This window comes from Andrographis paniculata, unplaced genomic scaffold (genome assembly GCF_009805555.1).
Source record: "Andrographis paniculata isolate CXL003 unplaced genomic scaffold, ASM980555v1 Contig56END, whole genome shotgun sequence".
Classification (NCBI taxonomy): domain Eukaryota; kingdom Viridiplantae; phylum Streptophyta; class Magnoliopsida; order Lamiales; family Acanthaceae; genus Andrographis; species Andrographis paniculata.
The window spans coordinates 3177707-3193030 of record NW_026137591.1 but is presented as its reverse complement, the minus strand read 5'-3'; the positions used below and the strand labels follow the sequence as shown (position 1 = coordinate 3193030).

At 35.0% G+C, this 15324-nt stretch overlaps 1 protein-coding gene across 1 annotated transcript; it reads right to left on the bottom strand.

Annotated features, from left to right (window-relative positions):
- Nucleotides 1-9110: 9110 nt before the first annotated feature.
- LOC127256649 (adagio protein 1-like) lies at nt 9111-14668 on the bottom strand. The gene is made up of 2 exons (XM_051282766.1): nt 14112-14668; nt 9111-11050 (listed from the first exon to the last, which is right to left on the bottom strand). The coding sequence occupies exons 1-2, from the start codon at nt 14375-14377 to the stop codon at nt 9439-9441; spliced, it is 1878 nt and encodes a 625-aa protein (XP_051138723.1). The 5' UTR covers nt 14378-14668; the 3' UTR covers nt 9111-9438.
- Between the last annotated feature and the right edge of the window lie 656 nt (nt 14669-15324).

Genomic DNA, 15324 nt, shown 5'->3' with positions numbered 1-15324 from the left:
ATCAAAATCCGCAACAGAGTCGACAAAAAAGGCTATTTTGCACAAAAATTGGGTTTTTGTTACCGATTTTTTACCGCTACAAAAAGTCATTTTTTTTGTAGTGTACACTAAAGCAAAAAACAGAACTAAAATATACTTCTTCATGCTATGTTTATGGCAAAAACATTTTCTTCCATACTAGTGACTCTTAAATATATTTTTTCATTTTATTAGGGTATATGAAGCGCAATTAATTAGTATAACAACAAACAAAAAATCTTAATATAAATTTATAATTAGAAAAGTGCTTAATAAATATTATAATCTAGGGACATAATTGGTAATAGACAGACAGTAAAATCAAAGTAGATAGTGCCAATAAGGGATGATCTGGTGGTGTGGATGAACTTGTAACATATCATAGGTTCAAGATTTTGTCTGTCGATGAGATATAAATAAGTATTGATATGATGTTTTGAATATAAAATTAATTTTTAATAAAATATAAAATACAAAAAATAAAAATAAATATTTAATTTGATATTTTTGAAAAAAAAAATTGTGTGAATATGCAGTAAAAACATTATTATTGTTATTATTATTGTTGTTGTTATTGTTTCGGTGCTCAATATTGAATATTGATATTCATTATAAATTGACCACACATAAATCACAAGTCAATAATATATTATTTATATTAATATAATAAAAATATCTTCTATATTCTGACCAAGAGTTAATCAGTACAATTCTAATTACACAGTAAGGTTTATGGTTGTTAAGGTTATGTTTCTTTTTGATTGGTTTGGAAAAAAAATTATTTTGTATTTGATATTAAAATAATGTTTGATGGAATCTTTATTGCTTAAGCCAGGATCGAAACATGCTATTTACAAGATAATCGAACAAAGCACTACAAAAATCTAAAGAATTTTTTATATATTCAATAGCAAAGGAGCTCGGACTCAGCTTACCCAAGTATAACAAGCGAAACCAACTATCGCACAAAACCGAACCCTAACCACACTACCCAAGCTAAGGAAATGCAATCAACACACGAATTAAACTCAAATCTATGGAAACATTAACAATTCAAGCCTAACTTCACAGCGAACATAGAATTACATCGCACAATCAAAGTAGGCAGAGAATCGATAAACCAAACTGATGAACAGCCTCAGAACAAGTCGAACGTCAAATGCACCAATCAATTCCACAGCTTCGCCGGACAAGATCACCGAAAAACTCAAGAGAAGATCGATCGAACGCAGCGTCAGGATGCTAGGGCTTTTAGAGAGAAGAACGATGCATGAGACTGAGAATTAGAGATACACAAAACTGTGTATTAACATCTATATAAGAAACTCATCCAATGGTTGAGAATCAAACCCTCAATCCAACGGCTGAGATTACGCCTCGCAATAGATCGGGTTCAACCCGCGGGTTGCAGGATCCGACTGCATAATGGGTGGGTTCGGGTTGTGAACTACGGGCCTCCAAATCATTGATCCAAAAACATCAGAGGAATGTTTTGTAAGAAAAAAAAATCTGTGATACCCGAGTTTCTCACTACTCATTGGCCAATATATATTTCATATATTAGGTGCTGGTAAATTACTTAAATGTTAAATTGTTTATAAATTGGTATATGCCTTACCCGTTTATTAATAAGAAAATATTATCATAATTTATATGAGATTCTAGTAGGATACAAATAGATTGGGTAAATTATTTAGATATTAATGATGTAAGTTAAATATAGATCACTTGAAAATTTATCTTAATAGTTAAATAAAAAGTAAAATAAATAAAATAATAATAATGAAAATAATAATAATAATAATAATAATAATAATAATAATAATAATAATAATAATAATAAATAAATAAATAAATAAAAAATATTTAGGCGGTGGGGGCGGGGTAATAATCCCCACCCCCACCTCAATCAAACCCACATCCATATCAATTGCGAAAGCAGGGAGAAAGGCAGAGGTGAGGCAACGCGAAGGAAAAAAAAAAACTTTTGACGCCGAATTCGTTAAAAGTCTAGTTCAGGTATTTTTCGTGTTCACGAATTATTACTATTTTACTAAATAAAGGAAGTTTTGAGTAGAAATAATTATTTAGTAAATTGGGGTAATATTTGTAATTAATTGTTATTAGATACGAGACTGGAATCGTGAAAAGGGCTTTAAAAATTAGGATTATTGACGTTTTTTGTGAACTTCAGGTATGTAGAAACTCATTTGCAACTACAATGTATAAAAATATATTATTATGTGAGTTATTTATGTTTGTTTGATAATATGTGAATATTAGAAAACTGTAATATGTGATTAATATTATGTGATTATGTGATTTGAGCCTGCGAGCTCCGTATATACATTGGTTTCAGCCTGTGAGCTCTGTATGTGATATGGTTGAGCCTGTGAACTCTATATTTGATGTTGAAGGAGTCTGTGAGCTCCAAAATTGATGTGGTTTGAACTAGTGAGTTCAATAATATCTGTATATTGTGAAATATGTTGCATTGCATTTTCATTAAGCATGCATATCATGCATTGAAATGAAATAAGATGGTTTTACTATGTTAGACCGCTGATTATACACCGAGGGCGGGAGAGGAGACCTGGGAAGAAGCGACCTGGGGAAGCCTGGTGTAGGCTACCTGGTGTAGGCCACCGTCTATTGTGACTTTACATACAATGCATAAACAATGCATGCGGAAGAGGCGACCTGGGAAGAAGCGACCCGGGGAAACCTTACGAGGAAACCCGGTGTAGGCTACCTGGTGTCGGCCACCGTTTGATTTGAATATATGGATATTGAGCTCTTTTCCGGTGTATAACAGTGTGTCTAGAGGCCCTGGAGAGTATTTCATAAATAAATTGGTGAATTTCAAACGAGAGCACATTCTGCATAGTGAGAATTTTGAGATAAACTTCACAACATGCATAATTTCTAGTTACGGAGATTTATAAATCTCACTCAGTTTATGCATTGTAGGTAATCCTGATGATATATGGCTTGGTGGACAGACTGGAGTAGCCATGGCGCTCTTACAGGCATTTTGAGTTGCTGTGTACATAGATGACGACCTGCGGGCAGGACCGTAGCTTGTTTTGCTTCCGTTGTGCTATATTACGTCTGTTTTAGAAGTTGTATGGTATTCTTATAAATAGTATGTCGATTGTGTAGTTTTTGATATAGTTTGAGATCCTTTTGATGAATGTTAATAGGTTACTGTTGAGTTATGTTATGTTTTGCTGAAAACAAAAATTTATAACAGGTGAACAGATTGTTATAGATGTAAGTAATTAAGAGGGATTATAGCATGTTTATCGTTTACGTATATGTAAATTGGTGTTAATAGTATAGTGTAAGTGTGGTCGTATCAATATCAGAGTTCAAAAAGTAAAAAAACATAAGGTTTGGATAAAAAAAATTTGATAGTATTATATTAAAAAAAAAAAAAACATGAGGTTAGGTAAAATTAATAATACACATCCTAATTTTGTCCTTTATTCTCTTTATTCTTTTGAAATGTTTGAAAAAATATTATTTCAAAAAGAAATAAAATTATTGCAAGTTGCCGGACTTTTTAGTCTTTGTAATTTTGCCTATCCCCTATGTTTTTTGTTATTAATATAAATAATGTATTATCAATAATAATATAGTATATGTTTATATTAATATAAATAATGTACTGTTAATAATAATATAGTACTCCCTCAGTCCATCCCATTTTACTATTTTAGTCGGTCCAAATCAAACTTTCTATTTCTATTTTTAGTAACAATAAATTTTACGTAAATACCAAAATACCGTTTATCTTCATATAATATTACATAATTACCATCATATTTATTTAACCTAAACTAACAAATAAACATTATTTAATACATAAATAGACATTATTTAATACATAAATAAACATAAAAATTAAAAATCATTCTAACCACACATTCACATCTCTCATTCGCGTCTTCTCCTCTCATCTGCTCGCCGTCGTCAATCACTATTGTCGCCTCGAAATTTATCGATGTCGTTAGATCCGTCTTCTCCATTGCCGGCAGAAGGTTGTTAGCTGTCGGAATTGTTGCGTTTGTAACACCCTCAGTTGGCTCGTATTGGAAATGCTACTGCCACACTGCATCATGAGGTCGTCACCTTCTACTTCGAGCCCAACAATACAGTGTTAAGGCTAAAATTAACGATAAAAGCGTATTATTATATAACAAAATCTAATTTATGAACATTTACAAAACACACTTCTAAACAAGAGGTGTTTCCGGTTAAAAATTTACATATAATATAATAGATGTATGTTCACTCACTCATCCCGTCTTTCTATATCCCGAGATGTCCCCTGTCCTAGAGGTGCCATGCATACCTGAATCAAATATTTTTCTTAAAAGCAGTCTATAATTAAATCAATTTTAAGAACTAACGTGAAATATGTCATGTCATACCTTTTAAAATAAAGTCTAATCTCCGTCAATCAAAAAATACGTGTCAAATCATGCCAATAGTGAAATGATGCAACAAAGATATCAAACTCGATAACAATGCACATGCACATATATATACATCCGCCGAAGTGAGCAGCCGGAATAACCTCGGCTTCATAATAATAAGCTCACTGCATCTATCTAAGTGAGCAGCCGGAATAACCTCGGCCCGGTAATAACAAGCTCACTAGACTATCATCAATAAATAACTGAAAAATTCTCGGTTCAAGGAAGGACCTGATAAACCCATAATAATATAACGGTCATCTGGTCACTTCCATATAACCACTATACGACTCCCACAATCAATACATGGATAGTCGAATGTTGCCGCCATTAACCACAAGACGCCCCATAGTCTGTGAGAGCGGATATAGGACCCCCACTAGTGTAGTAAAATTTGTGCAACCTGGAATCACCCAAGGAAAACCCGAAAACTCTACTCCTCCTCGCGCGCCCTAACGGGATCATGTTTGGAGTTTGACATATAATCCTAAACTACCGGTAGACCTCACCAGTGATCAGTCTAATGAGTGGAACAACACCTAATACGAATGATTAGACCAAATACGTCTCAACTACCATGGGTCTAATCCCTGAATGACCGTGCGACTAAGTCACCCAGTTGTCCGACTACTATCGTCCACTATCACCAAAGTGTTACGGTACATCGGGGTTGAATATCCTAACCCCAGATGATGCCCTTGCCTACCATTACCGCACACAGCGACTAAATGATAGATCCATAAAATATAACCGATACATCATGCAATATGTGTGTAGCATGTCAAATAAATGAATTTACCGAAAAGAGTTGATAAGACAACTCACCTATCCTCATTTTCATAAATTCACCAACGCGATCAAATATGTATATCAAATATCATAAAATGAGAAGTCTCACACATGCATACACACATATATATATAAATATATACATGTACTGGCAGAATGATTCACATAATATCACATTAACATATTAATCAGAATTGCATGCAACATGCATACCTAATTTCTTAAAATTAAATTTAATTCTCTACTTCTTACCTTTTATCGACACTCCTTAATTTTTGCAATCTCACCCAAATCTCCTCCAACGTACACCTGTCCTATTATTTACTCAAATCAGATGAACTATATTCTTATTAATAGGAGCTACCTGCTTATTGAAAAGTTAATTTCTATAATTAGCTCGTCGGGCTTCAAACTTTTATATTTAGTAGAATACGATATTTTAGCTATAAAACTCTTATACCTCATAATATTTATATCGCCCGATTATTAAATAAAAATATTTAAAGATATGAACAAACAAACATGTGCAATATACTGTCATTTTCAATTCGGCTCGAATCGATACAAAATTATCAGAATATAACACTAGGACTATAAATAGGTTATTAGCTAAAGAAATTCGTCGATTAAATAGCCAAATAGTCAATTATGAATTTTTGAAGAATTTCTAATTTAAAATCCCCAATAACTAAATTCATATTAAAATTTATAATTAAACTCTATGTATAACAACGAATACAATACCAAAATCGAAATTGAAATCGGCCGGCTAAATATTTGTCTTTTTTTTTTCTTCCTCCCTTTCTTTTTTTTTCTTCATGGCGTTTCTTTCCTTGTTTATTACGTTTATATATATATATAATTATATTATTATTATTATCGTTATTATTATTATTATTACTATTAGTAATAATATCATCCTTATCTATATTATTATTATCATGTATTTATCTTTATATTTTATTATGTATGTTATTATACATTATATTTATTATTATTGATATTTATTTGTTTTAACAGTCTTTTCAATAATAATCAACATATAAAATGGGAATAAAATTTATTACGAAATATTAATTTCTTGATCCCAAGATATTATGAAAATATTTATTTGCTATAATAATGTTATTTTATACACTCCGAAATCAGAATATTACACCGGTAACTAAATCCTTCCATGGGAACTCCGATCAACATTGTTAAGGTATACGAAGGTATATTGTTCCAAAAATGAGCTTTAGGGTAAAAATCATTATATAAGTTGTGCACTGTGAACGTTTGTGTGGCATTTATTTGCTGGAAAAATTCATATATGAGTTGACATGATGAAATAGATGCTCAATTAGATACAATTTTAACGAATGTGTCACTAATGAGAGTTTCTGGAGACTTATGCTGTGTATAACATCACCCCTCGCAGAAGTGATTTTTTATAGTTGAAACACTCAATGAACACTTGAAACACAATAGGTTCATACTCAGTGATGATTGTATAGTCTGAGAGTTAAAAGTGGCGAAGATGTAAGTTATAAAAAAATTTGGTTTGACAAAAAAAGAATTGCAATTGCCTTTCTTAACAAAAAATCATCTAATATTGCAATTGCCCCTCGTTCAATAATGATGGCATAATTTGAGAGTGAAAGTCTCCAATCTAATGTCCCGTATGAGTTTTGTCAACAACTCTTTACAGGTTGTCTTTGTACAACCTATTTGAAGTTGTACAAAAACTCAACTACACAATCTATAAGACAGTTACCTTTTGACTGTACAATGCAAAAGGTCAAAGCTTTACAAAAAGGCCACATCAACTTTTTACTTAACTATCTTCTATGGCCGAATTGAAGGACAAGTCATTGTCCATCAATTCAATTCCTCAACAGTTGTAATAAGCTCTTTCGAACCATGTGCCTCATTTGCTTCCATTAGGCTATCAATACATATCTTGATCATTTCTCGATCAATTTCCAAGTCAGTTGGAAGCATACTCCTACTTGATAGTGTTGATTTTCCTAAATGGGGGATTTTATAGTTATCGCTTCCATTGTACTTCATGATTTGAATTAAACAGTCCTGCAAACTTAAGAAAACATTGTTAAGTGTTGTGTCGAAAGATTTGTTAACAACAACTAGCAAATCTTCGACATTCTGTGCCGCAGTTGTAACTTAAAGGGACTGAATTGCTCGGAACCACCCCAAATCATTGTTTCTGGGTTGTTTGATGGTTGAAACACTGTGTGTCTGTCGAATCCATCTGAACTGGTTGCCCTCCCGAAGTCGGGGTCATTATCATCTATGTGCAGCTTAGCATTGTCTTGTTGAATAACAATGATTTTGCTTAAGCTTGTTGGCCACTTAGCCTTTATTGTCAGGATTACTTGCACACATTTACTTGACATTATTGAGTATTCAGATAGTTTGAATTTTAAATGAAAGCAATCATACCTTATTAATCATAATCTCTTTCGTGACTTCTTTTGTGATTGAGTCTAAAGGTTCTGTCTTCATTGTCCCAGCTGATTGATTCTTCAATTTCCTCTTTGTTGGTACTTGTTTTATAAATGGAAAAATTACAAATTGTCCATCAAATAAAGTCTCCTCATCCTCTCTATAGATTGGTCTGCTAGCGACACAAAGAAATATTATTTTTGTAATGAATCTTTTGCTGTGGCTTATGCGGTTCTTGTTTTTCTTGAGTGAGATAGTATCTCTTGGTATTGTGTGTTAAATAAAACCATTTCTCATCAATGTGCATTACATTTGACATAATTTTGAACTTTATCAAATTCGAGTTCCCACATACCTCTACAGCATCGAGGCAAAACTTCATTCTATTGATCATGTTCTTCTCGCTTAGAGAGGGCTTGATTGCGTTTGTATAGGGCCTGATCAACCCCTCTTTCACCCACTTTCCTACAGTAGATTTGCCAACACTCATATGCTTTGCACTGTTACGATAAGTTCCTCTTTTACTGTAAGGTATTCCTTGCAGAACTGTTTCATCGAAAAAAAAATTTTCTCGGATGATGCTTGCCTTTTTTTCGGTTGATTAAATTTATGGGCATACCTGACTTTTGTTGCTGCATTGCTCTTTGCCATAGGTATACACACTTCTACGTGAGATTTTGAACGTGGATGATGTTTCCTTGATCTTTCCATGTAAGGGTTTCCCATCACGAGAATCTTACAATAAAAACTGAGCTATTGCATTGAGTTGATCATTGCTTAATTTTTTTTCATAATTGGAGGTAAAATCTACTCTTATGTTTATGTCAATTATGTGTAATGAATGTTGTATGTAAAATGATGTATTTATAAAAGTAGGTGTGAGGGAAACTTATTTGTAAGCAGGAGGTAAAACTTATTTTTAGGTTTGAGGGAAAATTTATTTTGACAACATACTTTTATTTGCTACATGTGCTGGAATTATCTTCTGTTGTTTCGTGCTGCTTGGACGTGTTGGAATTGGCTTCTTTGTTGCTGCTTGGACGCCTTGAGATTCTCAGCTTACTGTAGTTTATTTTTAATGAAGTAATTATGTATTAGTATTTATTTATGAAGTGAGACAATTTTTAAGATTCATTTATCTTGCTTTATTGTCTTTCTTTTAATTCAACTAATACTATAGGCAAAATAGACATTTTACTCCCACATCATTAAAAAAAAAAAAAAAAAAAAAAAAAAAAAAACATTTTACTAATTTATTACAATACATATCTATAAAATACTACTTTATCTTTATTTTATCTTTATTTTAATTTACGTGCCAAAATCAAATGAAAATATTACCATTGGACGAAAAGAGCATATCTCAACACACTGCTGAATTTCAAACACCGCAGCCGCCACCGTTTTTTGTACATTATTTGCAGCTCAACCATTCTCGCATTGTAAGCTACATATTTATTATTCAGCAGGCTGAGAGCGCCAAAGCAAAACTTAGACCCACACTCCCAAGGTTCATTAAGAAAAAAAAAACCCAAATTTACGTACAACAACAACAACAAGAGCAGCGGCAGCAGGCAGCCCAGCCGGGTCGGGTCAGGTATACATATACGGGTAGGGCGACACACTACACACGACAGTCAAATCGTCTATTACACAAAATGGTTACGTTCTTCAAACAACAAGAATGTCCGTACTTCGTTGTCCCTCATAACGACATCATAGTACCCGTCAACGAAAGCTCATGAAGCTCCCCCAGCATCCACTCTTCCCCCGTCTGCCCCCCCAGAACTATCGCACGTGTGCCTCCCACAATGCACGTGCTGTGGCCCCACGCAAACCTCGGTGGCCGACCCGGCACATTCAGAATCCTCCACGTCGGATCCTCCTCCGTCGGATCAAGTATATAGAGCTGGGAAGCAGAGTGCAGACCCGCTACAGACCCCCCAAAAACAAGGATCCTACCCCCGGGGAGACTCACCGCCACGTGGTCCAATCGCGGCGGCGGAGCGACGCCGCCGGGATTTCCCGCGCCGGGCATCCCGCTCCCTGTAACGCATCTCCAACACGGTTCGTCCTCGCTCAAATCCATTGTGAACACATCGCTCGATCGGAACCTCAGGGGGCCGCTCTTTGCTAGACCCCCAAACATCAGAATTTTCCTCCCGCCGTAAACGGAGAGCGTGTGCCCCAGACGAGATGGCGGGGACCACGCTGCGGGTATCTCCCGCCACATCGGCTTCTCCATGGAAAGATCGAGCAAGAAGGTATCGCTCAGAAGCACTCCCGAGTACGCGCAGCCGCCAGAGACGATCAGCTTCGTGCCGTCGAGGGTGCACGAGCTGTGCCAGGATCGAGGCAGCGGCGGGGCGAGGCTCGAGATTTCCCGCCAAGTCGGATGCTTGGCATCCAAATCTAAAACGAAGACGTCGTTTAGTAACCCTTGCCTGCCGCATCCGCCGAACACGACGAGGTGGGACCCATTTACGCAAGAAAGCGTGTGACCCCACCGCCCGGGGGGCGGGGAACTCACTTTGACGTGTTGCCACTCGGGATTCGTTGAATTCAAGTCCAACACGAACGTGTCGTTCATGGGCTGCATGTTGACACCTTCTCCGCCGAAAAGAACGATGCGATTCCCGACGGCGCATGCGCTGAAGTTGCAGCGAGACGGTTCGACCGTGCCTCCGACTGTCAGTTTTCTCCATGCAGCTGCTTCGAGAGTGGTTAGCTCTCTCGCCAATCGAACCCACCCGAGCCTTTTGGCGCCAGGTACAGTCTCCAGCACCCGAGTCGTTTCACTACCCCATGCATTTTGACAAACCATTCGCCATAGATCTTCGAACTTTGTTAGCTCGTAAAGGCGCCTACAAACAGAGCCAACAGATGCGATATCGCGAGGAGTCAACCGTGAAAAGATCTTGAGAGCAAGTACCTCATCACTTAACTGCATTATCCCGCAAATCCCACGGCTGATGTTCGGGTTTCTATCCAACACTACTCCGGGAAGAATAGCAGCTCTAGACTTATCAAATGCTCTCAACGAGTCCTTGGCCAAGGATCCCGCAAGCGGGCCAAGATCAAGATTAACTTCGGTAAATACCTGTATGCCAATGATATGCGTTATTGCCCCGTCATCATCGTATATAGGAGTGAGACGCAGCCTATTCATCAATGGAGATCCATCTTTTCTGAAATTTAAAAGCTCCCCTTGAAACTCAATTCCTTGCCCGAGACAACTTCGTATTTCAGCAACTACTGAAGGGTTCACAAGAGGATGTCTTCGCTTGGCAAAAGGACCTCTGCATTGCAAGAAGCGGCTGCAGAAATTTTCAACGAAGCATGAGTATGTGACACTTATTGCCAACATAATAACACAACTACACAAGCAATCCTCCTGATGGCTTTTGTTTTTAAAAATGATAGCTTCTAATTTCCAAACATAGGTTCCACAAGAGTCCCAAAATTAAAAGAACAGCTGATGGATGTGCCTAAAGTAGGTAAATGGAAATATTCAAATATGAGCAAGTCATGATAAACACATGCCAACATCTCCAAGTGTTTGCCAAGAGCGTTTAGTTTCAATTTTCCAGTATCAAAATAAACTGCGGTCAACGTGAATGGAAAAAATTACCACTAAGTTAGTGGTATGAATAAGAGCTTTGAGGTTTTATATTACATTATTCCCGAACACAAAAGCATTCCATAAAATGCTATTCTATAATAAAATAAATTTTTAAACTTTAAATGCAATGCTATAGAAAACTTCAAGGAAGCTTTACCAACTAAATGGAAGACCAAACAGAAAGATTGAAGTCGCACGGAGATTTTTATGGGAACCATTTTTGTATAATATATATATATATATAAATAACCTAACATCCAAGAAGAATTTTACATTCAACGATACTCACCACAATATAGTTTTCTCACCAAGAATTGTACCTATTTTAAGGTAACAGTGTAAGTTTGCCCATTACAGAAGAGGTCTAATGTTCATCTCATTTACTCTAACAAAGTCAAGCCCAGTAGCATAGTAGATGAAAACTCCAATGGATCTTAGAGAGCTCCCGAAAATATTAGTGTAAGACAGACTAAAATCATCACAGAGTTTGATTTAATACGTGCCAGTTTATTGAATTGTTAGCAATAACATCACCCTTGCAAAATCATTAAGGGAATCAACTAGAAAAAAGAGATGATAAGGAGTTCTGCAATGTATATTGCCCACTATTTGAGTTAAAAGGATAAAAACAAACAAATAAAACCCAAAAAAAAAAAAAGAAAAAAGGAAAAAAAAAGAAAACAAACTGACAATTTGACATATCTACTCAACAAGAACTAGTTTTAGCATTCAAATGAGGAATCACTTCTCCATCACATCCATTTTTCCTCTTACAGATTCTATTCTTTCCAAATTTTACTCTGGAAAAATTAAGATCTCCAAGGTTTCACTGCATCAATTATCTCCTTAATGCAGGAGGTGTGCCTATGTTTAGAAATGTTGGGTTGCATCCACTAACTTTAATAGACAGACAATCAAGGAAGATGTTAGAATGCGAATGTGTGAAAGAACATTTCAGAGACAGGTAGAAGAAACAAAATCACATATAACTCAATTTCCAACTAAAGATGAAAAAGAAAAGAAAGGATACTTATTCTGAGAGCCTCTGATAAAGATAGTAGGAACTGAGAAAGGAATACTAAAGGGTATGTAGTGTTAGAAACCAGCTTTACATTTTTTCTGAATCAAAAGACATTAATTATTGCAGTTGTGTTCTTACATATACAGAAATATCGATCTTATCCAACATTAGAAGTAAATCCATACCAAAAGGCAGCTTAATTTTAACGTATATTGCACTCATTATTACTTCTTTCTTGGTCATCCAGAACAACTCGCATGCTTGGATTGTTGGATGTATTTTACATCCACAGAAACAATGAAATTGCTGAACCAGTAAAAAGAAATAAATCTAACATGCTTTTACTAAGGTCTATAGTAAACACCCCTAAATCTAACCATCAATCTCATATTCAATGTCATCATCCAAACTCTGTTATATCTTATGTCAAATCAAATACATTTACCATACAAGGAAACAATATGACACACTAGCACATTCAAAAGTTATAACCCTCAAAATGCATCCAAACAAGCAAAAGCTACATTGGTTGCATATTGGAGGCCTATAAAAAAAAATTTAAAAAAAGGTAAAAACATATACATTTGATTCTTGCACTCAGCACCAATAGCCCCTAAGATTCCCAATAGGATAAGTTGCAGATACAATATGAAAAATGTCACATATGATACACAATGGAACAGGTTACAGACTTACAGTCAAAATTAATCTAGGACATAAATAACTCAGACACAAACAGAGAGGAATCATGTAGATATCCCACTGATGCCAGGGTTTCAATGTCTAAGGTTGTAGAAAAATCCATAATTAAATCTAAAATTTCTCTTCAAAGCCATCTTTTAAATAAGACTTGAGAATCTTAAGAAAACAAACTAAAAAGCCACAATGTTCTCCTAATTAATTAAGTCGTATGTAGTATCTGGATAGGTACAATGAAATGTACACTGAAAACACAGTCCTAGTTCCAAGTCAGATGGCACATGAAATATACATTCAATGCAAACCACCCACCCCCACCCCAAAAATAGGATGCCTATCCATTAAATTCCACAGAAAAACAAGCTGGGTTCCTCACAGCTTCCCAAGATATTACCCAAAGAGCGAGTCAGCCGAATTAATTCATTTTAGAACCAAACATATTGCAGCACCCATATGGCTCATTATAACTTCGAAAGTAACAAAGCAATAAAACTGCAAAAAGTAAATAAAAGAAAAAGGGACAAAAAATGGGATTCAATAAGCAAGCAGTATCATATGTTTTTACAATACCTAATCCTAATGAGCACAAAAAAAAAAAAAAAGAAAAACAACTCAGCAGCAACGAAGGTGTAATACACATAAAGGCAAGATACAAATTTAAATAAGAATCAGAATTTCAATTAGTTTTCAAACCTAAAGGCAAGATTAGTTCTTGTAGTCTAATTTTTAGTTGTAATTAATCTCATCTACAACTTGTTAACTAAACGTATGATTGATTTTACTAATTTGGTCTATAAAAACTAATCCTCAATGCTAACATGGCCTTAGGTTATAATCTTTTTCTTTACCCAACTAGAGAAAGAAACGAAAATATCAATCCTCGAAAAAAATTCTATCCAACTTAAAATTCACCCCAAAAACAAAAATTCTGAATTCAAAACTTTCCATGACATATGAACAAAGAGATTGAAGAACTACACAAACAGTAGAGAGCCAATTTCGTCAGAAAACACAAGAATAGGAAGAAACGGCTAACCAGTTACGCCCCAGAACTTCCTCCGCACGGTATCCAGTAACCATCTCAAACACCGAATTGACGTAAATAATGGGATTGTCGGGCTCCAAAGCATCCGTGACCACAAATCCGCACGGCGCCGGCTGCAGAAGCTCATCGACGGGGAACGGCAATCCACCGCAACTCTTCCTCAACATAAACCCTAACCCTAATTCCTCATCCTCCACCTCCTCCTCCTCGCCGTCCCCGCTGAGATCAGACTCCGAATTACTATCCCACTCCATCATAACTCTTCACTCACCCCATACAAATGACGGTTGAATAGGAAATCACGAAAACACAGTGAATCCACTCCACCACACACGGAATTCCAATGGATTTCAGAAATTGGGGGTTTTAGTGTACGAGGGAATGAGTGGACGATAGATTGGGTTTTAGCACGAGAAGAAGCTGAAATAATCTAGAGAGAGAGGTGGGGGACAATGCTTTAGATATGGTATTCGGTTGGACGGAACAGAGATTTTCGCCTGTCTACCTTGGACAATTGTCTGAAAATCCCATTAATTATTACGATGTAAATAGCTCGAGGAGCTAGTGTATTTGGTGCCGGTTGCTGCACTTGTGTTTATACATCAAAATTTAGAATATTGTTTATTTTATCAAATTTTCTCAATTTTTTAATTAAAAAAATAAATATTAAATTAACTTTTTTTTATTTTTTATATTATATAAAAAATAATTTTTTATATTCAAAATATTGACATCTATTCGTATAACTATTTCCATTCAATTTTTTTATTATTCAAATTAAAAAAAAAAATTCAAATCTCCAAACAATCAAACAAAAAGCAAATAATAATAGTACATGAATTACAACAATATGTTGATTATGTCAAATCAATTAGCAAATATTTATAAAAAAAAATAGCAAATATCGATATAAAATATAATACATATTTGAATAGTATATTATATAATTATATATAGCAAAATATATCTTGATTTTACTATATTTTGATTTCATCACATCTGTAATTTGTTCCAATTGACAAATGTTCATAAAGAAAAATAGTAAATCATCACATAATATATAGCACATTATATAATACAATATATGTTATCTGTCTTGTAAGAATATGTTAATTGTTTCATATTGACATGTTATTTAGTAATGTGTTATATATCGTGTAATGATTTGCTAATTTTTCAAGTTAGTTTGTTGATTTGGTCAAAT

Coding starts and splice junctions, on each gene's coding strand:
- LOC127256649 (XM_051282766.1), bottom strand. CDS start 14,377: ATGATGGAGTGGGATAGTAATTCGGAGTCTGATCTCAGCGGGGACGGC. Junction 11,051..14,111: donor GAAGTTCTGGGGCGTAACTG/GTTAGCCGTTTC, acceptor AAATTTCTGCAG/CCGCTTCTTGCAATGCAGAG.